This window comes from Vipera berus, assembly GCF_964194415.1.
Source record: "Vipera berus genome assembly, chromosome: 2".
In the NCBI taxonomy this organism is placed as follows: domain Eukaryota; kingdom Metazoa; phylum Chordata; class Lepidosauria; order Squamata; family Viperidae; genus Vipera; species Vipera berus.
Genome location: NC_138203.1, coordinates 11,178,600 through 11,205,412, shown reverse-complemented (window position 1 = coordinate 11,205,412; position 26,813 = coordinate 11,178,600). Strand labels below are relative to the sequence as shown.

General features: G+C 50.3%; 1 protein-coding gene across 5 annotated transcripts in view; it reads right to left on the bottom strand.

The window, feature by feature from the left end:
• The window catches only part of LOC308660996 (phospholipid-transporting ATPase ID-like), a 49,917-nt gene that overhangs the window by 5,757 nt on the left and 17,347 nt on the right, over window positions 1–26,813 (bottom strand). For 3 of the 5 annotated variants that reach the window (XM_081315650.1, XM_081315652.1, XM_081315651.1), the window contains exons 5-24: window positions 25,412–25,510; window positions 24,849–24,910; window positions 21,867–21,939; window positions 21,110–21,180; window positions 20,880–20,962; window positions 19,430–19,588; window positions 18,197–18,285; window positions 14,273–14,469; window positions 13,536–13,744; window positions 12,889–12,932; window positions 11,583–11,748; window positions 11,287–11,475; window positions 10,187–10,302; window positions 9,227–9,391; window positions 6,919–7,030; window positions 6,044–6,149; window positions 4,715–4,850; window positions 4,068–4,251; window positions 3,493–3,716; window positions 2,649–2,861 (exon numbers count right to left, since the gene is read on the bottom strand). In XM_081315650.1, coding sequence (XP_081171776.1) covers window positions 2,649–2,861; window positions 3,493–3,716; window positions 4,068–4,251; window positions 4,715–4,850; window positions 6,044–6,149; window positions 6,919–7,030; window positions 9,227–9,391; window positions 10,187–10,302; window positions 11,287–11,475; window positions 11,583–11,748; window positions 12,889–12,932; window positions 13,536–13,744; window positions 14,273–14,469; window positions 18,197–18,285; window positions 19,430–19,588; window positions 20,880–20,962; window positions 21,110–21,180; window positions 21,867–21,939; window positions 24,849–24,910; window positions 25,412–25,510 — 2,697 coding nt within the window. Of the gene's footprint in view, window positions 1–2,648; window positions 2,862–3,492; window positions 3,717–4,067; window positions 4,252–4,714; window positions 4,851–6,043; window positions 6,150–6,918; window positions 7,031–9,226; window positions 9,392–10,186; window positions 10,303–11,286; window positions 11,495–11,582; window positions 11,749–12,888; window positions 12,933–13,535; window positions 13,745–14,272; window positions 14,470–18,196; window positions 18,286–19,429; window positions 19,589–20,879; window positions 20,963–21,109; window positions 21,181–21,866; window positions 21,940–24,848; window positions 24,911–25,411; window positions 25,511–26,813 lie in introns of all 5 variants that reach the window. The other 2 variants (XM_081315653.1, XM_081315654.1) reach the window with 2 other exon arrangements.

Sequence of the window (26,813 nt, the reverse complement as noted above, 5' to 3'; positions counted from 1 at the left end):
CAAAGCCCAGGAGTTGGCCACGCTTGTTCCTGCTTCTGGGAGGCCAACAGGGTTGGGGCAGGTGGACCTTCCAGAAAAAAGCTGTTCCACAACTAGCAATTGTGATGGAGCAGCACCTCCTCCCAGACTCAGCCCTGTGGACTGCTCTGTTCTGGACCAAGCAAAGTGTCACCAAACCACTGGACTGAGGGAAGACGCGGCTGGCTTTAGAATGCTTTGCAGGAGTACAGAAGTTGGTGATGACCACAGGAGTCCCTGCTCCAAGGAGATTTGCAGCTGGCATACTTGCCAAAGCTGGGCAAAGCCCCACCTGGCACAGCTGCCCCCCACTGTTAGCAGGTCCTGGAAGGCTAGGAAGACCCTCAAGTCATGGACCTGCTCTTGGAGTGTGTTTGAGCCCATCTGGAACCACAGCTAGAAATGACGTTTCAGAGAGGACGAGATGTTTGTGGACAGAGTGCAGGCCTGCTTTCTTAGGGGTTCATCTCAGCTGCTTTCTCCCCATCCAGACCCTAATAATGAGGCACCATTTCTAGGCCCCCACAACATTGCTGGCCTGGCCACGGATGGTACCTCACTTTGAACTGAAGGCTTTCTCTGCCAGGAGTTTCACATAGATGCTAAATACTACAGGGCAGAAGGTCTGTGGCTCCCCACACAGGGTTGGATTACTCCACTCCCCAGATCACCAATCCTTGCAGGAAGCCTGCTAAGATCCCATCTTGATGTTATAACATGCTGCTGAGATCTCAGAGGATCAGGAGAGGTTTACTTCCAATAGGGGTCATGAGCAGAGTGACCAACATTGTTTCGTCTAATACTGGGCCTGAAAGGGTCCCAGGTAATCTGTTTCCTCTGGGGTTGATCCCCAGCCCTCCTCTCTATAGGCTTTCCCCAAAGAGGGGAAGTTAGGACTAAGTGGAAATAGACAAGTGCAGCTGGATCATGAGATGGCCTGTGTTAAGAATGGATATGACACCGGGGTTTACTTTGGGGGGAACATAGAGGGCTGATTTTAAAAAGTGGAATAAGAATCCAGTTGGACTTCAGTTAAGACTTTGGCATTAATTCATTAATTAATGAATTAAGAATCCTTACCATGGGAAAATCTCCATATGAATAGAATAGAATAGAATAGAATAGAATAGAATAGAATAGAATAGAATAGAATAGAATAGAATAGAATAGAATAGAATAATAGAATAGAATAGAATAGAATAGAATAGAATAGAATAGAATAGAATAGAATAGAATAGAATAGAATAGAATAGAATAGAAAATATGGGGTGGAGTGGAATGAAATAGTGGAGTGGAATAGAATAGAATAGAATAGAATAGAATAGAATAGAATAGAATAGAATAGAATAGAATAGAATAGAATAGAATAGAATAGAATAATAGAAAATATGGAGTGGAATGGAATAGTGGAGTGGAATAGAATAGAATAGAATAGAATAGAATAGAATAGAATAGAATAGAATAGAATAGAATAGAATAGAATAGAAAATATGGAGTGGAATGGAATAGAATAGAATAGAAAATATGGAGTGGAGTGGAATGGAATAGAATAGAATAGAATAGAATAGAATAGAATAGAATAGAATAGAATAGAATAATATGGAGTGGAATAGAATAGAATAGAATAGAAAATATGGAGTGGAGTGGAATGGAATAGAATAGAATAGAATAGAATAGAATAGAATAGAATAGAATAGAATAGAATAGAATAGAATAATATGGAGTGGAGTGGAATAGAATAGAATAGAATAGAAAATGTGGAGTGGAGTGGAATAGAATAGAATAGAATAGAATAGAATAGAATAGAATAGAATAGAATAGAATAGAAAAGAAAATATGGAGTGGAATGGAATAGAATAGAATAGAATAGAATAGAATAGAATAGAATAGAATAGAATAGAATAGAATAGAATAGAATAGAATAGAATAGAATAGAATAGAAAAATATGGAGTGGAGTGGAATAGAATAGAATAGAATAGAATAGAATAGAATAGAATAGAATAGAATAGAATAGAATAGAAAATATGGAATAGAATAGAATAGAATAGAATAGAATAGAATAGAATAGAATAGAATAGAATAGAATAGAATAGAATAGAATAGAAAAATATGGAGTGGAGTGGAATAGGATAGAATAGAATAGAAAATATGGAGTGGAGTGGAATAGAATAGAATAGAATAGAATAGAATAGAATAGAATAGAAAATATGGAGTGGAGTGGAATAGAATAGAATAGAATAGAATAGAATAGAATAGAATAGAATAGAATAGAATAGAATAGAAAATATGGAGTGGAGTGGAGTAGAATAGGATAGGATAGGATAGGATAGGATAGGATAGGATAGGATAGGATAGGATAGGATAGGACAGACAGATAGATAAACTGATAGGGTGACATTGAAGGCTGGTCACTAGAGGGCACCAGAAAGAAAGAAATGTATTAGCGGATCATTGGAGAGAAATTTAGGACTTACTGGGCTCAGAAAATAATTTTAAAGATATCGGCTATACTCTATAAATGAGACTGTGTCGTGAAAGAGGGCCCCGGGGGGGGAGCCTTCTTTTTCCATTGCTTTTCCTTCACTTTCACGGCCTGAAACCTCGCCAAAGCACCACGAGCGAGTCTTACCTGGTCAAAGAGGCTCATTCCAAGCACTGGCAAACAGGTGTACACCATGTTGTAAAGGGTGATGAACCATTCATCGTACACAGTCTGCAGGGAAAGAGGGAAGGACATGAGACAGGAAAGTGGAATGGTACCAAACCTACAATCCGGAGATCCGTGGATGGAGAGGGGATGCCCGTATTTCTTTCTGGATTCCTGTTGCTTAGATGTGGTGTTCTGCCTTTGTCAAAGAGGGATACAATTTATTTATTAAAATTTTATCACACCCATCTTGCCCACAGGTGACTCTCAATATCCTGCTCTTCTCCCCATTCTATCCTCAGGACAATTCTTTGCATTCTGGCTGTGGGTCAGTACATACTACATAGGCTTCTTTGTAAATGGGCAACTGTTATGTTGGCTTGCAAGGCCGACTCTACAGCAGAGAACCTGGTTTGCCTTAGTACAGTGTGAGCTTACACACCTACCAATCCCGTCCTTACTGAATATCCCTCCAGGGAATTCTGATCACTTAGTTGCCCTTTTTGTCTTTACTGAAAATATGATGTGAGAAATTTTTTTTTAATCCCATTTATATCCCGCCCTTCTCCGAAGACTCAGGGCGGCTTACAATCTAAGCACAAATCAAATGTGCTTAGCAATTGACTTGTTGACCAAAGCCACACCTGGCCCTGAAAACCAAATTGCCACTCGTCTGAAAGGAATAGGAAAAGAGATGCCTAGTCTTGCTGGGCACAGGCCATTAGCTGGAGCAGGCCGTGGAAATGCTCTGACCTCCCCCCACCCCCTTACCCTCCCCAGTCGGCTACCTCTCCGGTGGAAGCCTGGTCTTATCAGAGGCAAGTACCTGGGCGGAGAAGCCGGAGAAGAAGCCGTACCAGAAGTGCACCAGCGTGAAGGCAAAGTTTTTGTAGAAGAAGTAAGACAAGAACTTGCACATGCGGATGTATGACCACCGGCCGTGGACCAGCAGCAGCCGCTGCAGGTAGCGGAACTGGGCGAAGGAGAAGTCGCTGGACATCACGGCCTGCATCCCCTCCTGGCCGCTAATGCCAACGCCAATGTGGGCAGCTAGAAGACCAAACAGGAAGGCCCTCAGCAGGGAGCAGGACCAGGAGAAGCTGGTGGGCGCCTGATCCATGTATCCCCACAGCTGCTGTGCCCCAGAGAGATGGGGCACAGGAAAAACAGGAAGACTCGGGCAGAGACCTTCAAGGGAACGCAAGATGCTTATCCAAGGCCAAGGCTCTGCTGGGCCTCCAAAATCAGAGAGAGGGCCAGCCACGGGAGCCACGGCCACCCGCTGGATTTGCTTTCTGTTCCATGCCCCCTCGGCCTGGCTTGTCATGCCCGGATTCCCTCTGCTCCTGCAGCTTCTCCCCTGGGCCTGGCTGAGAACTGAGCGGCCCCTGCCACACTCACTTTTGATCATGCCGACGTCGTTGGCGCCATCTCCGATGGCCAGGGTGACGGCTTTCTTGTACTTCTTCACCAGATCGACCACCTGGGCCTTCTGCAGCGGAGTCACCCGGCAGCAGATCACCGTTTTGCACATGCAGGCTGTGTCCACCAGCAATTCTGCCAGCTCCCCCTCCAGCGCGTAGGCCTGCCAAGGGGCAGAGTGGGTGCGTGAGAATGCAAGAGAGGATGGCCCTTTTCCCAAGGCTGGAGGAAAGAAAAAGGCCAATGGTCCTGCGTTGACTGAGGGGCCAGACACCTCCACCTCTTTCAGGACCAGCCCTTTGTCTGTCCTGGAGCGGCACTTAATTTATTTATTAAATTGATTTATATGGCTGCCTTCCTCATAGCATCAAACCTCACATTAGAAACCTACGGTGGTTGCCAAAACGAGAGCCCGTGACACCCCCAACAGCAGTAACACCCCACCTGGAGCACCTCCAGGTCTTCAATGCCACATGACTGGCAGGATCGGGACCGACATGGTCTCAGGGCAAGGGCATGGCATTCCTGCCAGTTCCCACTTGTTGGCCAAGTGCTGGGAGGGCTGAGGACGCCAGTTTGTCCCCTGGTCTGTTGCAAAAGGGGCCTGGCCTCAGGCACCACCTTACCAAGCTTTGTCCATTAATGATCAGGCCGTAGTCTCCAGTGCCAGGATCTTTGTTCCATAAGCTGGAGGTTGACCTCTTGACTTCAAACTTTTCTGACTTTGCATCAAGGTCTTCTTGTATCCTGTCCTTGGCTGTCCTGAAAAAGAACAGAGGGTATGAAGCGAGAAGGGACAGTACATGCAGGGTGCCCCTTGATGCTCCTATGGACGGGGCCAAGGACATATGGGAGCCGGGAGGATGACCCCCCAGAAACAACTGTGCCTTTGACATGGCTTGAGGGGAGGAGGCCACCAGGCACACTTACTTGCTGTCAGAGCCCCAGCACCATGACCCAACCAGTGCAACTTTCCAGCCAAAATCATGTCCCCACTGAGCTGTGAATGGAGCCACTGCTGCCTTGATGGTCCACTCTTATTACTAGTCCTATTATCATTAAGATGTATTTGCTCTGGTGGGGGTAGGGGGTGGGGTGGGGTTTCCAAATTGCCTAAGCCACTAAATGGCCCCAGGTCAGAGAAACCTAAGAGGAATTTTTTTATTTTATTTTTTTTATTTTAATTCCATTTATATCCCGCCCTTCTCCAAAGACTTAGGGCGGCTTACAAGCTTAGCAGTAGCCTTCATTCTATGTATATGCCTGCTTATTAGGGCTTTCACACACACCCCAAGCGGCATTATTACAAAGTCAGCTTAATTGCCCCCAACAATCTGGGTCCAATCTGGTTCAGAAAATGTCTGAATGAGCCAACCAATTGAGAAGCAGCCTCTGCCAGCGTGCTTGGCTGATCACCCTGCCTCAGTTCCCCCTCGAGAGATGGCTGGGTGGACACAATCATCGCAGGAAGACCCAGCGATGGCCGTTAACACCACCCAAACCTTTGCATCTGACTGTGCTGGATGAACCCAGAAAAGCAGGTTGTATGAAGGCAAAGTTTAGAAGGTTGATATGGTGGCCCAGCCACTCACCCACCCACACGCTTTGGAGATGGGGGGACACCAAGGAGAGGACCCCTTCCTGTCTGGGAGTCCTAGGAAGCACTCCATCAGACACCCAAGATGAGTCCGGGAGGGGCAAGAGAGGAGGAAGTGGTCTTCCCCCTCAGAGAGACCCACCTTTGGTCACAGCTGGCATGTCCAATGAGACGGCAGAGAGCCTGAGGCCCTCCAGGAACTGGATGGAGAAGGTTCTCACAAGGAGGCCCGTCTCCTCTGCCTCTTTCTCTGCTAGCTGTTTCCCCCCCCCCTCAGAACAACTACCCTCCCCCCCAGATGGGCATGGGAAAGAAGGGGCAGCAGAACACGGGGGGGGGGGAGAGCTCTCTCTCTCACATGAGCTGCTGCTCCACTTCTTCCCAGCTATTGCCATGAATGATGAAGATGTCCTTCATGGCATCGTACAGCATGTTGCAGGAATAGCCGATGTTCACTGCGGTCTCTGGAAAAAACAGACACCCCCCCACACACAGACCAGGTCCATTATTTTCAGGAAGGAGAAAGACCCCCCCCTTCTTTCCCCCATAGGGAGCTCTCTCCTCTGGTCCCCAGTTGCCTTTCTATATGGGGCTGGGAGGGGGAAATTGGCACGCCAGCCCAAGGAGTAAACCCACCGTCCCAGCAGATGGATCTTCTGCGGCTGAATATTCTTAATTCTTTGCTAGCTCCCCGGACTCAGCTACCTCCAAGTTGTGCACTTTTCTCTCTGCCCCACCACCTGTTTTTCTTGCCCACGTGTAGAACCCATTTTCTTCTACTTTTGGCTGTGCAATTTCCTGTTCCTCAAAGACTAGGCGGCTTTTCTGCTTCCTCCCCATCATCCCCACCCCACCCTGCCTCCTTCCATGCTCCTCTCCTGATCCTGGCTCCCAGCAGGCCAGAAATTGGCTTGAAAAGCTGGCTGGCCTGTCTCTCTCTTTGCTCCTGGAAGCAGGAGGGCTTCTCGGTCGCCCATCGAGGCAACACCAGCCCCCCTGCCTCCCCTCCCACCAACAGGAAAGACCCTGAAAATATGTTGCGTCTGCCCAGGAGCAGGGCAGCAGGGGCTCTGAAGCAAGGCATTGGTGTGGGAGCAGGACCCTTCTTGTCATGACAGAAGACCAGCAGGGAGGTCCAGGTGCCCTGAAAGCCCCCCCCTGGTAGTTCTGGGGTGCCACCTGTTTCTCTCAGAGCTTGGGCCTCAGCCTCCCACCCCTTTCCCCAGCCGGTACCTTGCTTGTCACCGGTGAGCACCCAGATTTTAATATTTGCCCTTTCCAGGATCTCAATGGTCTGGGGGACCCCTTCCTGCAGCTTGTCCTCCACGGCGGTGGCACCAAGGAGCTAGGGAGAGAAGGAAAGGTGAGCCGAGAGGTGCAGGTGCGATGCCTCTGCCAACCTGCTGCAAGCATCGTTCGCCTGCCACAATCCTGGCCCAGCCTCTCAAGCCACTGGTGCCCTCTCCAAAGAGCCGTCTGTTGCCAGGCCAGCCACTCAGTATTCATGCTAGCTGTGTTTGTGTATCGGGGAAAGGGCAGGACAAACTGGGCAGAGGGAGTCATCAAATCAGGGCCCAGCATAGGCTGGCCTTTCTCAAGCGAGCCTTCACTGGATCTGTGGCCTTCCTGTAATCTTTTGGTATTGCACTGCAGGCAAGCAATGAAAAAAAAATCCCTTGTAATGCCATGTAGCTTTGGGAAAGCCGAACATTTTAAGAGGCTTGCAGGCCAGAACTTCTGCAGCACCCAGAGCGGTGCCCCAGAAGGAAAGGACAACAGTTCTGACTGAGCAGGGCGGTGAAAAGACACCTCCAGATTGATGGGATCTGAGCAATACGTCTTCACTTGCAAGGGAACTCCTAAATTAGACATTTTAAAGGCATACAAGTGCTGGTAGAAAGGGGACGGGTGGCACCTGCAAGGAAGGCCCATTTCTCTAAAACAGTGAAAAGGGTGCACATGAGACCCATTATATGGGAGCAAGTGCTGCGCATGTCAGTTTCATGTGGTGGAACCTAAGAAGCACGTGCTGAAACAGACCAGAATGAATGGGCGACGGTGAGACAAGCAGGGCAGGTGTTGAGGTGGCTGGGAGGGAACGAGGAAGGACCCCATCACCAGCTGCTCAGCGAAGGAAGGAAAGAGGGAGCCCAGAGGGAGGAAAGAAATCATGGAGGGACGAAGGGGGCACGATCCTCCAGTGAGAGAAGGGAGATGCTTAAAGATCCAAAGGAGGTCAGTGCAAAGGGTGGGCGGATGTGGTGACAGAAAGGCAGGGAGGGCCACCGGGACAGAGTTGGTGTAAATAGGTCTCAGGTTCATCCTTTTTTTTCCCTCGTGCCCTGAATGTCCTTGGCTAAAGACCTTCTGACTCCTTCCCTGCACTGTGCATCACACGGCCTACTTCGAAAGGCAAGGCATGTGTGCTGCCACCACGTGGTTGTTTGGGGAAATTATAATATGCTATCTTGACCTGGTCAGCCAACTCCTCCTTCCCTAGGACATATTTCCTCCTTCTCCTGATCATGTGCCTTACACCCCTCCCCTTTCTGGGATGGACTTCCTCCTCCTTCTCCCTGGGGAGTCTCCTCCTCCATAACCGGCAGACACACGCGCAGACACTGTGAGTCGATACTGTCTTTTGACCTTGGAAATATCGTGCGTTATCATCTAATTCACCTCATCTGCTGTAATCTACTCTGCATGCAAATAAAGGTATTTCTGGATGATAAAAGATATTTTCATGAGTTCTGCTATCTGGCAAGAGCTGTTATCAGTGATCATATCCATCTATACAGACCAATACAGGGATCTTAGCAAGGGGAAAAATAATTATTTATTTATTTATTTATTTATTTATTTAGATTTATATACCGCCCTTTCCTGAAGGACTCAGGGCGGTTTACAGGGCATTTAAAAGAAAGTCAATACAAACGTTAAAACAAATTAAAAAAGCTTAAATAGAACCCTGAGAAAATTAAAACCCAGTTAAAATTAAGATTAAAAAATTCTCAGCCTGTATATGACAGCTTGATCTAGAATAGCATGCATGCCCAGAATCCAGGCCCCATGCACCTAACACTCTCCTTCTCCAGACTGACCAGTGCTCAAGAAATGGAAAATGGAGCATAAAATGTCCTTGTGGTCTCCTCTCAGGAGATAATCCTCCCCTGCGATAAGCTTAATCATTCTAGGGTCATCCAAGCTGGATCACGTTCTGGGGAATCTGCCTGTAATTTACCATGTTGCAGATGAATCTCCCTCCCTCCCTCCCTCTCTCTTCCTCCCTACCTCCCTCTCTCTATATACTTTTTAGCTGCTTGGCAGAGTTCTCAAGAAGAGCACTGAAGGAGAAATTCCGTGACCACCAAACCTTTCAGCAGAACTTGGTGCCACAAGGCACTGGGTGCCTCAAGAGCATCGGAGGATTCCCCTGGGGAGCAGCAGCAAGTGGTGCCCAACTGGCATTTGCTGGGGTGAGTGAAGAAAGGCAATGGCTCCCACCGTGCCAATTGCCGGCCACCTCTTGCTGGGAGCCTACCTGCAGGTCTCTCTCGATCTCCTCATACAGCTTGGACAGCTTTCCCTCTCGGTCCTGCAAACTGGTGCTCGCCTCGTGGTGACGCTTCCGCCACCCCTCAAAGTAGGACTCCTCCAAGTCTCGGTAAGCCACGACCAAGGTCCGCAAACCTTCCCCGGCAAACTCCTAGGAAGACAGCAGGCTCTGAGTCCCAAACCACTCACACGGGGCCTGTCACACACACACCCTGTTCCTGGGGCTGCTGGGAGCTGCTGCCCTGCATCTGGCCTGCGGGGAGGGAGGACACAGATCAGGAGCGCCTCTGGCTGCAAACCTGCAGAGCCAAACTCCAGGAGTTGGAGCCGGGGCCTCCATCCGGCGGTTGTGCCAAAGGGGCTGCCTTGGGGCCTGACAGCGGCTCCTCTGGGAGCCCTTTGCCCCACAGCCTGGAAAGGTACAGTCCTGATGGACTCACGATGAAGATGAGGGAGCAGGTTTGATCTCTATGGCTCCAAAGAGCAGGATTCTGCACAACTGGGGAAATCAGCCCACACAGAAGAGGGTCCAGGCCAGGCTAGAGGAGCAGCCAGTGAGTCCCAGCAGCTGCCACATGAAACACCTGAGGTCTCCCCAATGGAGACCGGATGCTTGCCCATCAGAGGTGCTCTGGGGGACCCAGGCCTAAGCAGGAGGCTGGACTAGATGCCCTGGGCTTTCAGAGGGAGGCCAGCCAGCAACTGTGCAGCTCAGCTGCCTTCTCGCTTCTGTGCCCAGCTCTGTTCCTGGCACTGAGAAGGCCTGGGGAACAGGGAAGGGGTAGAGGGCACACAGCTTTGTATCAGCTTGGAGGAAGCAGCACCGCTGACAGATCGGTGGGGCCAGGAAGAAGGTGGCAAGCGAGCAAGCCAGGTTCCTGCCTGCGTTTGGAAGAAGCAGGAGGGCAGCCCTCAGCTGCGTCTCCACTGGGACAGGGGCACCTACATCCAGGTGCTCGGTAGTCTCTTCTTCGAGTTGTTTGCAGGAGGGGTGGAGGAGCTTGTACAGGATGGTGTCGGCCCCTTTGCAGTACAGAGTCAGCTCACCTCTCGGGTTTCGCACTGGGAACAAGGCAGGAAGGGCAGAAGGTGAGACTGCAGCAGATGGAGCTCAGAAAGAGACCCAAACCGGAAGGGGCCCCCCCTCCCTCCTCATCTCTCTTCCCTCCCCTCTGGCCTTCCTCCTCCAAATCACCAAACATGCCCCAGGTAGCCTATCGGAAAGGTCCCAGTCCTTCTGCACTGCTGACGGGTTGTCTGAATTGTTCCTCAATAATTACACTAGGACATCACTGATAAAAGAGAATAACTGTGGTTCTGGATTGAGCTGTGGGCTCCTTGGTGTTCTCTTGAGCTTGGTGGTTGTCTTGCAGACTTTCCATGACCCAGCTAGGTCACAGCACCAGTGCTAGAAGGGAGGGGGGTTTGTGGAGAAGAGGAGGAGGAGGGAGAGGAGGAGAGGAGAACTGTGGAGTGCCCGGTGCTCTCTGAGCTTGGATGTTTTCTTAGAGACGTTTCATTACCCATCACATCATCAGTGCTAGAAGGGATGGTGAGAGGAGGAGGAGGAGAAGAAGAAGAAGGGAGATGAGGAGGAGGAGGAGAGGAGAACTGTGGAGTGCCCGGTGCTCTCTGAGCTTGGTTGTTTTCTTAGAGACGTTTCATTACCCATCACATCATCAGTGCTAGAAGGGATGGTGAGAGGAGGAGGAGAGGGAGGAGGAGGAGGACAATGGTGACCACCACCACCCCAGGGTATTTGGTATTCTCTGACCTTGATTGTTTTCTTACAGACATTTCATTACCCAACTAGGCAATACATTCAGCCCTGATGATGCTACCTGGTTTGGCCATGAAACATCTGCAAGAGACACACCAAGCTCAAAGAACACCAAGGACCCCACTTGCACATCAAACCAGGGGAACCCAGCCAAGGTCTTGGGAGTTGTGCAGAATGACAATTTCTCCTGTGAACACAAGGCAACCGCTGGGCAGGAGGAGAGCTTGAGCAACCCGTGTGCAGAGTGGGAAGGGAGAGAGACACACCAATGACGGACATCCTTTTGCGCACATTGTTGAAGTCCAGAATGGCCAGCAGCTCGTACACCAGGGTTTCCCCCATTTCCACCACGGTGATGGTCGTGGGGGTGCGGGCACGAAACACGAAGCCGAAGTTTCGGGCTGCAGTCACCAAGGCCCCCTCGTCTGGGGACTGGGCTTGGTAGACCAGTGTGCCTGCGGGCGAGGAAAGGTACTGGTTGTTTTGCAAGCGTGAGCGGCCCCCCCCCCCCCGCAGCCACCGTGTCCTCCCCTGCCGGCTCTGCCATGGGGCGCAGCCTCACCTTCCTTTGTTTCTTCCGGCATCACCGTGTGGCAGAGGGAAAGGAGGCGGAAGAACCTGTGTGTGGACTCATTTCTGGCCTTCACCGCTTTGAGCAGTCTGTGGTCATAGAAGACAAACTTTGGGTCGGCCAAAGGGTTCCACGAAAAGTCAACTTTGTCCATTGCCTGCGGAGGAAATGAGGAGGGTCAACCTCATTTGTTCTGAGCTGGACATTCTCTGGACACCAGCCAGCCCCCATAGCAGGGAGGTAAAGCTACTTTTCAGGGCTCCCGAATACATACTGCTTGGCTCACCATGAAGAAACCCCAACAAGTTACTTCCTGAGGAGATGCCAATACTAATGCCATCCTCAACCCTCCCTGGCCTCACCCATTGTCTCTTCCTCTGGGCCAAAAGTTATGTGTCCAGCTTCTGATGGCCGGGGAGTGGGGGGAGTGGGGAGGGTAACATTTTCCTGGAGAGGGCCTCTGGTGCCTGGGAAGTTTCCTCCATGCAATTTCATCCCAGCTGCTGGAAGGGGAAAAATCTCTGCCTCCCTCCAGAAAGAAGGCCTTTGCAAGGCCACCCTGGGCTGCCGCTCTCCTTTCGCACCCAGCACCTGGTTCCTGTGTAGAGGCTGATCTCAGCTGCAGGTAAGGAGGGAATCTGCATTTGCCCCTAGTGGGGAACAGCCCACCTGAGTGTTGTGAAGGGGGTGGGGGTGGGGTTTCTTACTCTTAAGGTCTGCTTGCTGCCAGCCTCTTCAGTGATGTAAGATATGGGGAGGTGAGCTGGAGGCAAATTGATCAGCCTCGTGCCAGTTTCCTTTCTACTCCAAGGGACGGTACTCTACAAGACTACTAAGTTCCTGTCCAAAAACAGCCCAGCTGGACAGGAAGGTGGCCAAAGCCTCTTTCCCCCACTGTCCCCTGGTCACCCAGAGTGGGAAGTAAGTGGACATCACAAGACCTGTGCATCTTGCTCTCTCAGTAAATGGCGCCACAGGGGCTTCCCCATCTCTTGCCTCCCTCACCCCACCTATGGGCAGATGCCCTTTTGGTCCCGAGGCTGAGGTAGGGTTGGGGGAACTGGAAGCGGGCGAGGCACCGCTGAAGACTCTTCCACCTTCAGCGACGGCACTCAAGTGCTGCTGTGCAGAAGAGCAGATAGCCTGGGAACAAGGTTACTGCAAAATACGGGAGAGCCGAGTTCTCCTTGCCCGAGACTTGGTCTTCTCCCTTAAGCCTGGATGGCAGCCTAGAAGCCGCCACTGCTGGGACACAACCAGCCCCGTTTCAAAAGAGGGTTGGTGGAGCGTCCCTTACCTCAAAGTCCTCCACCAGGAATCCATCTGAATCCAGAATATCTCCTGTGGGAGAGAAAAAACACAGACCGGCTTTGAAGGACAACCAGGGCCTCTACGCTCCAGGGGACATGGCGGCGGTGGTGGTGGTGGGGGCTCCTGTTCCTCCGTTTCTGTTCTGAAACTTCCAAACCTTGGCTCTCATCACCAAGAATGTCAAGACAGAGGGATGCTCAGGACCAAACCACCCATGGAGACATCATGCTCGACCCTCATGCTAAGCACACGCTACAGTCAGAGGGAGACCTTCCCCAAATTGCTGTATCCACCTCTTGGCCACCCTTGAGCCTATCTTAGACAGAAGCATTGTGGGGGGGGGGGCGCAGTCTGACTATGCCTGACGATGCCTCCAGAATAATGAGCCTCATGACTAGAATACTTCCGGTCAGGAATGCCTGCTTGCCATTTTCTATCTCTTGCAAAGGGCCTTCATCCCTTATCTGAAAGTGATTTGGGGGCCAGAGAGCCAAAAGTGCCGGGAGCAGGTTGGGAAAGCCCCCCCCCTCTCCCTTATCTCCTCCTTTTCTCCAGAGAAAGCGGGGCTGGCTCTGATCTGTTTTCATCTTGCCATCCTACAGTGAGGCGCCTCTCCATCTGGCCCCATCTTACCGTAGAGCCTCCCAGCGATGCAGCATTTGTTGAAGGTCATTATGTTCTTAGTGAGGGTCCCCGTTTTGTCTGAGAAGATGTATCCAATCTGCCCCAGCTCCTCATTGAGGGTGGTGGTGCGGGCCTGGGCAGGCATATCATGGAGTGGGTAGTACATCTTGTGATCCCAGTTGATGTAGAAGCTGTTGCCCAGGCGGATGATCTCAACGCTGGAGCAAAGAAAGGCACACACTGGGTGCCTGGCAGGGAGGGAAGTGTCCGGTGCCCGCTCCCACCCTGGCAAGGCGATATGATTCAGCCAGCTGTGCCACCAGCTGATGTGACATTGTCTAGAGCAGCAAGCCACACACAAAGACGGCAAAGGGTCACTGCTGGCCATGGCTGGGGTGCCCTTGATGCCTTTGGGAACTGTCCCCTGTATTGAAGGGACAAGGCCCCTTGGCTGGTGAATGGAGACGTTTCTCTCCTCCTGTTCCCCAAGTCAAGTCACGGACACCCCCTCGGGAGTCTGTGGTGACAGGAGAGGCCTCTCTTTGGCAGTGATCCAAGGGACCTGGGTTCTGGGTGGCTCCTCCAACTGAGCCTGCTGCTCGGAGCATCCCACCATGATGGCAGCTCTTCCAGAAGCAGGGGAGAAATTGCCCCCACCCCACCAGGCTCAGACCACCAGGCTCAATGGGTTCTCCTTCCAAGCTGGGTGGTGGGAGGCTGGTCTGGCCCCTCAGTTGCCCTCTTACCTGACATAGAGAGAAATGGGCACCACGGTGTTGAGGATGATGACGTAGGACCAGAACACAAGAAATGCAGAGAAAAATGATGACTTGACATCCGTTGCCCAGGGCAGGTACACCTGGAACCGGTAGCCCTGGTTGTATTCCCAGATGCAGTTGCCGACGGCCAGGATCAAACACATGATGGCCAAAAAGAGGAAGATCTACCAAGGGAGAGAAATTGGTAGCAGCGTAGGTGGCAGAGAAGGACCTTCCAGTCTGGGGACTAGCCCTACCACCTTCACCCAGAGCAGCCATGGCCCAGACCAGGTAGCCCTCCCTCCCGAGTGCCTGAGCCACACCAGTCTGTCACACCAAATCAAAAGGTTAGAAGAGGATATCTAGTCCAGCCTTTTTGCTCAGGGATGGATCCACTAGAGACCTTCTCTTTGAAGACCTCCAACGGAGAGTGCTTCCTGCATCAAGGGAGGGTCTTCTCCACTGGCTGACAATGCAACTGTCATCCCAGTTGGGTCAGAGATACTATCCAGCCAATTTGCAAAAGCGGATTCTTGGTGTTGTTCCAAACATTTCACTTCCAACAACATCAGAGCACTGACATGAGTGAAGTTTGGTCGCTGTTTGCAGGCAGCTGCTTCCTTTTGGGTTATGTTGCTGCAACTTTTCTTGTGCAGTAGTTTTATTCAAAATTATATTAAACCGATAAAACAAATGCAAAATAATATAAAATATATTTAGAAAGAAGAAAAAGAATATTAAAAATTGTGGGAAAAGGAAAAATAAAATCCTCCCCCAGAGGGAGAAAGCAAGAAAAACAAATTTCCCCCTTCATCCTCATCAAGCATATTCATCACTGAATCACCCCTTGGCATCTTTGTGGCAAAGAAACCCAGCCCTTGCTTGATAGCAAAATGTGCAGGAGATAAATTTAACAAGAATCAATCAATCAATCAATCAATCAATCAATGCATGCATACATACATGCATACATGTATACAATAGATGGCAATAATTCTCAGCTCAGCTCCTGGCTCTAAAAAGACACCTTTGCCATCATCCAATAAAGCTTATCAAGGTAAGCCCGCCCTAGGTGAACCCAAAGGCCTTTAGCCAAAAGCCAAAGGAGACAAAGCCAGCCTCATTCACAGCTGGCAGCCAATGAGCCACCCACTAGTTAGAGGATTGCATGGACATCAGTTGTCAGTAGAAGACATAATGAAACATGTTTAATTTCACAACACAGAGGAATTCAGAATAGAATAGAGCTGGAAGGGACCTTGGAGGTCTTCTAGTCCAGCCCCCCTGCTTAAGCAGGAGAACCTATACTATCTCAAAACAAGTGACTGTCTAGCCTCTTCTTAAAAATCTCCAGTGATGGAGCACCCACAATTTCTGGGGGCCAGATGTTCCACTGGTTGATTATCCTCACTGTCAGGAAGTTTCTCCTTAATGCCAGGTTGCTTCTCTCTTTGATTAGTTTCCAACCATTGTTTCTTGTCCTGCCCTCTGGTGCTTGGAGAATAATGTGATCCCCTCTTCTTTGTGGCAGCCCCTCAAATACATGTCACGCCTATTTCTTCTTTTCTTTAGACTAGTCAAACCCATGCAATCGTTCTTCGTATGTTTTAGTCTCCAGGCCTTCGATCATCTTAGTTGCTCTTCTCTGAATTTTTTTTTCCAAATTCTCAACATCTTTTTTGTGATATGGTGACCAAAATTGGCAGCAGTGTTCCAGGTGTGGTCTTACTAGGGTTTTATAAAGCAGTACTAATACTTTGCATGATCTTGATTCTATGCCTCTGTTTATACAACCCGCTTTTTTGGCGGCGGCTGCACACTGTTGGCTCATAGTCAAGTGATCGTCCACTAGGGCTCCAAGGTCCCTCTGACAATTACTGCTTTTAAGCCAGGTCTCGCCCAGTCTGTACTTGTACCTTTGATTTTTCCTGCCTAAATATAAAAGTTTGCTTTTCTCCACATTAAAATTCATTTTGTTGGATAGGGCCCATTGTTCATGTTTGTCAAGATCTTTTTGGATCCTGAGTTTGTCTTCTGGGGTGTTGGATACTCCTGCCAGTTTAGTGTCATCTGCAAATTTGATGAGTTTCCCTTCAATTCAGTTACAATTGCAACCGGCAAACTGTAGACACTTATGTCACAGGTGTCCAACCTGGACTTCATGGCTGGCTGGGGAATTCTGGGAGTTGAAGTCCACAAGTCTTAAAGTTGCCAAAGTTGGATAGCCCTGCTTTACACCAAGCAAGAATTCCCCGAGAGAATTCCTAGCAGCTTTGCCCCAGGACCAATCAGGCAACAGACATATATAAACACTGACCGTTTATCAGTCATTCAAAAAAGAACTACCAAAGGTCAAAGGTAAGAGACTCTGAGTTCATTCTCCCCCATTGAATATAAGAATGGTGTCCACTCTTAATGGTGATCCCACCGAGAAACCTTCTCCAAGATGATCTGGCCCTCCAACCTGGCCCTTCAGATCTACCAAGGTGAAACCCATCGCCTGCAATTGAGTCATCCACTTTGCTGCCCCTCTTTTGTTCTCTCCATCTTCTTCGAGGTCCAGCTTTTGCTTCCAGAGAGTGTCACAAGGAATACCGTGGACTGCACAATTTTGACTTTCGCCAACAGAGACACATCAAGGCATTTGAATATCTTTTCTGGGGCCTTCCGGTACAGTAGTCTAGCTCCACCAAGTGCTAATCCTTGGCGTTATTTCTTGACTGTTTGTTCCTTTAACGTTGGTGGGTGATCCTCAAAGGCAGAAACCATCTAGCTTTTTGATACTTTCATTGTCAGCTCTAAGGATGGCTGTTCCACCTGTTGCCCTTAGTTTGATCTCCTTTGTATTTAATTCCGGTCGATTTTTCCCCACACTACTCCTTGAGTTTTATTGGTAGATTGCAGATCCTTTGAATTTTTGTCTATTAGAATGAGGTCATCAGCATAACAAAGGCTATTTATGTTCCTTCCTCCAATTTTCTAGTCAGGCTCATCTTCCTGTGGGTGTGGAGGGCCCTTTTGTGCTCTGAGATTTACCTCAGGATGCTCCTGTGCTGAAAATATTTATGTAAAATGTATTTATTCATATAAAACTATGCGTTTGTGTCAGTGTCTCTGACTTCATCTGAACACCAGCCGCACAATTCCCTGACAGTGATCCTGAGCATTATTTTGCCGGCATGAGGAATTAAGGATATTGTATTAAGGAGACTCTGTTAAAGCTCTTTTCTTTGGTATTGATAGGCCAGGAGTAGGCAACCTTGGCTCAGGAATTCTGGGAATTGAAGTCCACGAGTCATAAAAGAGCCAAGGTTGCCTACCCCTGTGATAGGCAGACTGACTTCCTCCAATCTGATCAATAGTTTGTCATTCTCCAGGTTTGCTGGCATAGCTTGGTTACACATTCTTCTTCTATGACTTGCCTGATTAATTAATTAATTAATTCCTCCTATCACACACCCATTAAAGCAACACACCCTTTAAGGAAAAGCGATCAAGAAGAAACAACAGCCCCATCAGACAAGGCCTGCAAGGACCAACTGCTGCATCCAAAGAGATACCAAACCTCACTTTGTGTGCACCCACTGAAGTGGTTATGGACTGAGGTAATGAAATGTCTGTTAAGAAAAATGCCAAGCTCAGAGAACATTGAGAACCCAATAAGCGGAGAGCCTCGTGTCTGAAATGGTCTAGGGTTGGACCAACCTTGAGCAGTGGGCTGGACTAGAAGACCTCCAGGATCCCTTCCAACTCTTGTTATTCTGCAAAGTCTCCTTCCCTCTTTTACATGAGAGGTCTCCAAGAGGGAGGCAGGCACATTTGGACCGAGGAAGACCAACATTTACCAGACAACCCAGCTGTATCTATGGGGCAGCCCAAGTTATGAAGCCCAACCCAACAAGCAGGACTCACCACCAAAACTAGGTAGTTCATGAGACGCTCGATGCTGGTCCGCTTCAAAATGGTTTTTCCGCTGTTTTGCATCAGTTTGGTATCTGGCCCTGGGGAACCAACCATGGTGGGTTTACTTTAATTTGGGAATCAACATGTTCTGCATCCAGAAAGACAGGAGCCTTTCCTGTCCCTTGTCCCCAGACTCCCATCTCACGATCCATCCCCAGATGGAAAGGAGAGAAATGAATTTGAAGAGGGCAGAAGAAGGGCGGTGCTTACTCTGGGGGAGAAGACAAGAAAATGACCCCGGCAAGGGGCTCTGGAGCTACGCAGGCTCCCTTTTGTGAAGCAGGCCATGGGGTGACTGAATGCAGCAGTGCCACAACTGTGGCACCAGAGGCACAGGAGCCTCTGGCGCCAGCTCTGGCCCAGGGAAGTGGGGCCTCTGCAAGGGAGTGGGGCTCTGCCCTTTTGGGGAACCAGCTTCCCAAATGCTGCAGAGGGGTGAATGGACGCCTTTTGGCATGCTCACGTAGCAGAGTGGTTGATTAGTGCCCATAAAGATCCGTAAGCACTAATCGTTGAAATCTTAAAATACACCCAGGATCTGAGTTATGCTACAAGGCAAAGCCAAGCCCTCCAGCCTATTAATTTATTCCAAATTTTAATTCAAGTTGCCTTTGCAAGCTGGTCACACCAAGCATCTTTCATGGCCTACACTGAATATACAATATATAGCTGGATTGGAAGAGGAAGAAGAGTGAGGTTTTAAAACTGAAGGAAGAAACATCCATAACCTGCCCTGTGCTGACATTAGCAGGACCTGCAAGCTCTGGTACTGAAAATCAAAGAGCTAAAGGCAAACAAAATGGGAAGTGGTGAAGAGCTTTTCCCCTTTAGGATCAACTACAGAACCACAGCAGCGGTCGATCCGTTGGGTGATCCCTTCAGGTGACTCCCCCAGCTCTGCAACTGGCCTGGGGGAGGAGGGAAGCCAGGAGGCCACTGCCCTCCACGGGCTGCTTGGAGGGGGGGGGCCTTCAGGCATGCTGTGCTGCTCCGGAACCTGCCTGAGAAGTGGCCAGCCCTCCGGTACAAGGAAGAGGGCGAAGTGGGTGGGAGGGAATAAGGGCTGCAGTGGCGAGGATCCCAAGAGAGAAGAGCTCAATGAGGGCTGGGGTTGCAAACAACCTCCCCCACCCCACCCCCCAGACTTTGCCCGGCCAGGGCCAGCCACTCTTCCTCACCCACCGGCAAAGATGACCAGCCCGAAGCACCAGTCGGTGTTGCGGAGGATGCAGCCTCTCAGCAGCAGCTGCTCGTTGTCCAAGGCGAACTTCTCCTTCTTGAAAAAAAGGGTCCCGGTGAACCTGCCCAGCCGGTTGTTGGGGGCTTCACAGCGGATTTCCCCTGCAGAAGAAAGGACGATGACTCCCAGCCCTTCCTTTCCCCCCCCGGGGCTTCCAACAATCATCCTGGCCACCCACCCACCCCATATGCCCTTCCTAGCCCCTTCCCCGCAGGCAGGATCCTCCCCTCCCCTCAGCTGCCTATGCTACTTCCCTCCCTTGGCCGTTTTCTGGCAGGCTGTCCCAGAGTGCAGCTGAGACCAAAGAGAGAGCTTGCCTTCCGGAGGGGCAATGCACAACGGGGTCCTCCTTTGCTCTGGCTGAGACCCCTCTCTTCTTGGCCCAGCCCCCCCCCCGCCAACCACATGGGGCTGGTGGACCCCATGGGCGAGGGCCCTGCCAGCATACCCACCCTGGGAGGTGCTGCCATGCCGGAGTGTCACGCCAAGACCCCTCGGCCCTCAGAGGAGTGAAGAGAAACAGGAAGAGAAGGAAAGAGTGCAAAGATCTGTGAAGAAAAGGGGGGAGTTGGGGTGGGAGGTGGGGGGAGGAGGCAGAGAGACAGTTGGGAAGAGCCCAGAGCTGAGGGGGGGGAAGGGTTGGTTCTTGAGACTGGAGGCCACACTGTGCAGCAGTGGGTAGTAGTGGACACATATATTAGTGCAACGGAGAGCGTGCAACGTGTCTGCAGCCTTTGCCCTCAGGCATACCTATCGTTAGTATTATTAATCCAGGGTGACTTAAGAGTCAAAAAGCAGAAAGCAGTGAAGACAAGGTCCTATGCATTCAGACAAACACACCCCATCACACATAAGCCGCAACTGGCAGGCCTCCACCACCACCCTACCAAGGCTGGGAGAACATCTTCAGGCTGGGAGCAGCACAAGTTGAGGAATTGGGATCCACCACTCCTGATGTGATGCTCTCCAGCTTTGCATCCCACAAAATGTTCGCCCGGCTGCGCTTTCTGAATTGGCCTCTCTCTGGCCAGGCAAGGGGAGAACCTCTAATGCAGGCAGCACCCCAATCACAGCCCTAGCAGGTGGCTCAGGGCCCTCCCTCCAGGCCCCCCCAAAGGGCCCCGGCCTGACTCCCCGCTTTCCAGGGTCCCACTCCCACTCAACCCTGCTATCCTCATGGACCGTCTGCTCGAGATGGAAGGGAAAAAACTGCCAGGGAAAAGCAGGTGGGGTAACACCAGAGTCCAAGGGGGCTTCAGATCCAAGAGTTGCCCCACAGCTGCCCTCAACCTCTCTCTCTGGGGCTCCAAGGACAGGGTCTAAGGGGTCTCCAGAGCCCGGTGGCAGAGGTCCAGTGCTGCCCAGCTGGCCAGGCATCCCTCCCCTACATACCATTAAAGTTGCTCAGGGCCTGCAGGTCCCCCCCTAGTGCCGCGGTGACGGTCAGCGCCTGCTTCACTTTCAGGTTGGTTTCCCTGCAACAAGAGAGGGGAGGGAGGATGCACCACCCAGAGATCACCCAGGTGGGAGGCTCCAGACCAAGGGCATCATGGGAAGGTTCTCAGGAGGCAGGACAGAGGGTCAGGCTGCCCACCGAGAGGGAGGGAGGCTCAGACCCTTACCCGTCCAGTTCCGTCGTCTCAATGTAGGTCAGGCTGTGGGGCTCACTGCTGCAGAGCAAGAGGACATCCGCCTGCAGAGGGGAAGAGTTGGTGAGAAACGGCAGGTAGGGGATGTCGGCTGCCCCCTCTCTCCCCAAATCATGGCCGAGGTCTCTCTTTCAAGGGAAAGGACCCTCACCCCGGCAACCGGAGGTCAAGGCAGGCTCATGGTTGCTGACCTCAGTCCCATTAGATCCCCGCCACCATCTGACCAACGACACCAAGTGCAGGAGTTGTCATTCTGCAACATGGGCAATGGCGGATCAGTGCCAATGGATTGCCCAGGCATCGGCTGTTTGTCCTCCCAGTTGCCCTCTTGGGGACTATGGATGTGCCGGAAGGCCTCTGAGGGACCCTCTGGCCACGCCTAAAGGTTGCAGGTGGGAGATACAGAGAGGACCCCCGATCCAAAACACCCCTATGCTGCACGACCGCTGTGCCAAGAGCTGCTGATGCAGGGTGGCGAGACAGACCAGGCCTGGCTGCATCTGACTCGGCTCAAGGGCCTCTCTGACATTGAGTTAATTTCCAGCTCGGCTCCAAAGTTCCTGCTCCAGGCTGGGCTTCCTTCAAAGACTGCCCAAGACAGCAACTTCCATGATGGCCTTTATTTGGTCAGTGCTAACTGGACTGGCCCAGGGCAACAGAGCTGGTCCCTAAGGAGCCTCTTGGGACACCCATGGCATGAGGGAGTGGGGGAGGAGCTGCCATCGCTTACTGTCACAAAATTATTGTTCTCCAGCTTGATGATGTCTCCCACTTCAACGTTGAGCCACAAGTCTTCCTTCAGACTAGAAGAAAATCCCAGTTACAAAAGCACCAGAGAAAAGGGCATCCCTTAGCAAGCCTCCGTCCTCTTCGGGGGAGTTTTGGGGAGCAGCTGTGGGTCAGCTTTGGCGAGAAGCCTGGTTGGCATCAGATGCATCCTGGGGTTTTCAGCTCGGGAGGATTTCGTGATTCTGATTTCAGGAAAACTGAGGTGTATTTTGAAACGTTTTAAGCAAGTGGTCACATTAGGTGCTGAGATATATATATAAGAAATAACTACATCTCTACCATCCGGCCCTCTCAATTCCTGGCAAATAGATGGGGAAGAAATGGAGGTAGTGACAGATTTTATTTTCCTGGGCTCCAAGATCACCGCAGACGGGGACTGCAGCCAAGAAATTAAAAGACGCTTGCTCCTGGGGAGGAAAGCCATGGCAAATCTAGACAGCACACTAAAAAGCAGAGACGTCACCCTGCCAACAAAAGTCAAGGCTATGGTCTTCCCAGTTGCAATGTATGGCTGTGAAAGTTGGACCATAAGAAAGGCTGAGCGCCAAAGAATTGAGCCCTTTGAACTATGGTGCTGGAGAAGACTCCTGTGAGTCCCTTGGACCACAAGGTGATCAAACCGTTCAGTCCTAGAGGAGATCAACCCTGACTGCTCTTTAGAAGGCTAGATCCTGAAGTTGAAACTCAAATACTTTGGCCACATAATGAGAAGGAAGGACTCACTGGAGAAGAGCCTAATGCTGGGAAAGGTTGAGGGCAAGAGAAGAAGGGGACGACAGAAAATGAGGTGGCTGGATGGAGTCACTGAAGCAGTAGGCATGAGCCTAAATGGACTCCAAAAGATGGTAGAGGACAGGAAGGCCTGGAGGAACGTTGTCCATGGGGTTACGATGGGTCGGACACGACTTTGCAGCTAACAACACATCTCTACAGAAATAGAGCACAACAATGATGAAAACTATCTCGAATGCATTTGGGTCAATATAAAAGGGGGGGGGAAATGACATTGCCATAGGTGTATACTATAGGCCACCCAACCAAACAAGAGCAAATAGATGAACTTTTTACTAGTCAGCTAACTAAGGTATGTAGAGAGCACATCACAATAGTAATGGGGGGCATTAATTACCCTGACATGAACTGGGACACAAACTCGGCACCAAGTGGAAGATGAAACAGATTCTTGAAAACCTAGCAGACAATTTTGTCTCCGAAAAAGTAGACAAGGGACCAGCCATATTGGACCTAATTCTCACTAACAGAGATGAAATGATAGAAGGTGTTGAAGCCACAGGAACCTTGCAGGGTAGTGATCATGCAATATTGGAATTCAACATTATGCAAGAACAAGCAATAGGACTTAGTCAAACTAGAGTCTTGGACTTTAAGAGAGCTAATTTCAATAAACTTAGAGAGAGCTTGGGAAGGATTCCATGGATGAGAATCCTCAAGGGGAAAACAACTCAAGAAGCTTGGGAAATTTTGAAAAGTGAGATTATAAAAGCCCAGTCTAGCATAATACCAACAAAGAAGAAAAAGAACAGCTCTCAAAAGGAACCAGCATAGCTGCATAAAGAACTCTCTGATAAACTGAAAGTCAAAAAGGACAAGTATAAACAAATGGAAAGAAGGGCACATATCTAAAGCAGAATATTAGCAAATAGCCCGAGTCTGCAAAGATGAAGTGAGGAAAGCTAAGGCTCAAAATGAACTAAGGCTTGTGACAAAAGTCAAAAATAACAAAAAAAGCTTCTTTCAACATATAAAAGACAAGAAAAAAGTTAAGGAAATGATTGGTCCATTAGTGGGGAAAAGTGGCAAGAAGGTGACAAGCAACAGGGAGAAAGCAGAACTATTTAACTTGTTTTTTGCATCTGTCTTTACACAAAGGGAAAAAAACAGTCCAACCTACCAAAACCAGTGCCATAAAAACCAGAATAGAAACGCAAGTTAAGATAGCCAAGAAAATGGTAAGTGAGCACCTGTCCAGCCTAGACGAGTTCAAATCACCAGGACCAGATGGATTACACCCCAAGGTTCTCAAGGAACTGGCAGATGTGATCTCAGAACCACTGAACTGTATTTTTCAAAGATCCTGGGGAACTACCACAGGACTAGAAAAGGGCTGATGTAGTTCCCATCTTCAAAAAATTGTGTGTGTGTGGGGGGGAAATGGATCCTGGAAACTACAGACCTATCAGCCTGACCTCAATACCTGGGAAGATTCTGGAAAAGATAATCAAGCAACAGGCCTGAAATGCGAGGAGACTCAGGCCAACTGAAGTGGGCTCTTCTGTCCACAGCAGAGTCCAGCTGTGGGAGTGAGCTGAGCAGGAATTCCTGATTTCCCATTGGCTGAAATCTAGGGGTGGGCTGTAAATTGGAAGCAGCATTGGGAGGGGTCCTTGCCCTCCGAACCAGGTGTGTGAGCTTCCCGGCTGCACCCAGCTGGCCACCAGGTGAGGCAGGAGCCTCCAGGGCCAAGAGCCTTACCCAGCCTCACACTTTTTCCAATTAACAGATTCTCTGTCAGGGACATGAGTGCAAAGTGAGATTTCCCCCCAGGAGCCCTCTGGCTTCAGAGAAGGAGAAGCCCCCACCTCCGATGCAGGGGGACTTATTTAAGTGCATCCTGTTTATGCCTTGATCCCACCTTTGAGCCACCTGAAGAAGCTTAACTGGGGGGAGCTGTGGTGTTCAGAGCTGCGTCTTCAGCCTCTGAGCGGGTGGACAAACACACCAAGGATGCTGGGTCCATCTGAGGGCCTTGATCCTCGACACAACTTTCCTCTGGCTGTGGAAACTTCCCTAGCCGCCCCCCCCCAAGGGTCCTCAGGCCCCACCGGGGAAAACCCTCCAACTTCTCATTATGGAGCTTCTGGGCCTTGCCAGCTGTTCACTGGATGACCTATAGGTCGCTCACCTGCCATTAATCAGAACCTTAACTGGCCGGTTGTTGACTTGCTTGTCGTTTGCGTGTCGATTCTGCAAAAAGAACACAAAACTAGAATCAGCCAAGCCATAGACAGGGCACCCTAGACTGGCTGCAACCCAAAGCAGCAGAAGAAGCCAACCTGGCATCTGCTTAACCTTCTTTGCTGAGGGTGGGATTTCAGGAGCCCTGAAAGCAGGGAGTGGGGGGGGGAGCCGCTGTGGGCAGATTTCACTGGCAGGACGGCTGATGCCAGGAAGGGGGTGCCCTCCCTGGAACAGTTACTGCCCTTCCTCTCCAATCTTGACTGCTCGCCTGGTCTGGACTTGGGTGGAGGCCAAGAGCAGCTGCTCTAAAGGCTCCTCCAGATGCCCCCTTGCCTCTCCCCCGCCCCCAGACCCAGAGGAAGTCTCCTCTGTTGCTGACACCTCCTTCTGGAAACAAAGGCAGGAGATGGATCCCGGCTGCTTTGGGATGATTTCAGAGTGGATTTGGGCCCAGCTGAGGGTTGGGCACGGGGAAAGCCCTGATGGGCATGGCTACCAGACTCTTACAACATCATCTATGGCATCCTTGACTGCGGACACGGTCAGGACCAAGACCAGGGGCACCACGGTAGTGAACCAGGAGAGGGAGGAGATCTCAGGGATGAGCTGCAAAGAGAGAGAGAGAGAAATCAAGATGCCCACAAAGCTCGGAGGGAATTTTTCCACCCGGATTTGGCAGGCAGAGAGGCTAAAGGGCCCGCTTGGGAGACCAGCAGCAAGAAGAGGCCAAGCCTGGAAACTGGCCTCTCCCCCACGGCTTTCAATTGACGCCTCTAGTCCGCTTTCCCTGTGCCGGGAGAGCAGGAAGGAGGCCGGCTGAGGAGAAGCCCTTGTGGATTGCGAGAGAGAGTCGCCCATGGTCCCTTGGACAGGGCAGCTCTCTGCTGCCAAAGCAGAACCGCCACAGAGGCCAGAGAAGGGGACAAGGCATCCAGTTCTCAGGTGTGAACAAACGGAAGGGAGCCAACTGGAGGTTAGCCACACAACCGCTGGAGGGGAAGTTGTGTACAGCATACATGACTAATCAAAACAGACCAGGAAGAGGAGGCATAAAAACTGTTCTGCGAATGGTGCCGTGAGAAACAAAAGTAAAAAAGAATGGAGCAGAAGGGCGGGTGGGGAGGGGGGACCTGCAGATGTTGTGGTACACTTGACAATTTGTGGGGAAACCGCCAAAACGTTTCTCCCCGGCTTGTCCTCCGAAAAATCGGAGAAGGTTGGAGCAGTGCGCCTTCAACTCAGAGGAGGGATAAAGGTTCATCCGACTGAGCAAAGCAGCTCCCCACAAACAGAAATTAAAAGGTGCCAGCCTGCTAGAGAGGAGCCGCGACAAAAGCGAGAAATCCGGTCACTTGCTGGACTTGTGGAAAGCAGGGAGTGACCGGCCCAAGGGAGGCTCCAAAAATGGAGGCCAGACGGAGACTGATGACGGAAGTGAAGCAGGCTGTTAGATAATGCAAGGAGGGAAACTAAAGGCAAGAAGATTAAAGGTTACGAAGAATCATAGCTGTTGCTCAAGTTCTTTGATGTGTAGCTTTCATCAGTACAGGAAGCCTTTGACTTATGACAGCAATCGGATTCTGGAATTTCCATTGCTAAGCGCAATGCAGTCGTTAAAGCGCACTAGCGTCACTTAGTGACGGCAATCCCTACAGTCACAATTGTTGTTGTTGACTGAATCCCACGATCATTGGCTGAAGCAACTTTTTTAATTTTTGTATTCTGTCTTTTTAACATGTATTGCCCTGTTCACCGCCCTGAGTCCTTCGGGAGAAGGGCGGTATACAAATAAAATTAATAATAATAATAATAATAATAATAATAATAATAATAATAATAATAATAATAATAATAATAATAATAATAATAATAATAATAATAATAATAATAACTTCCTGCCCATTTCTCA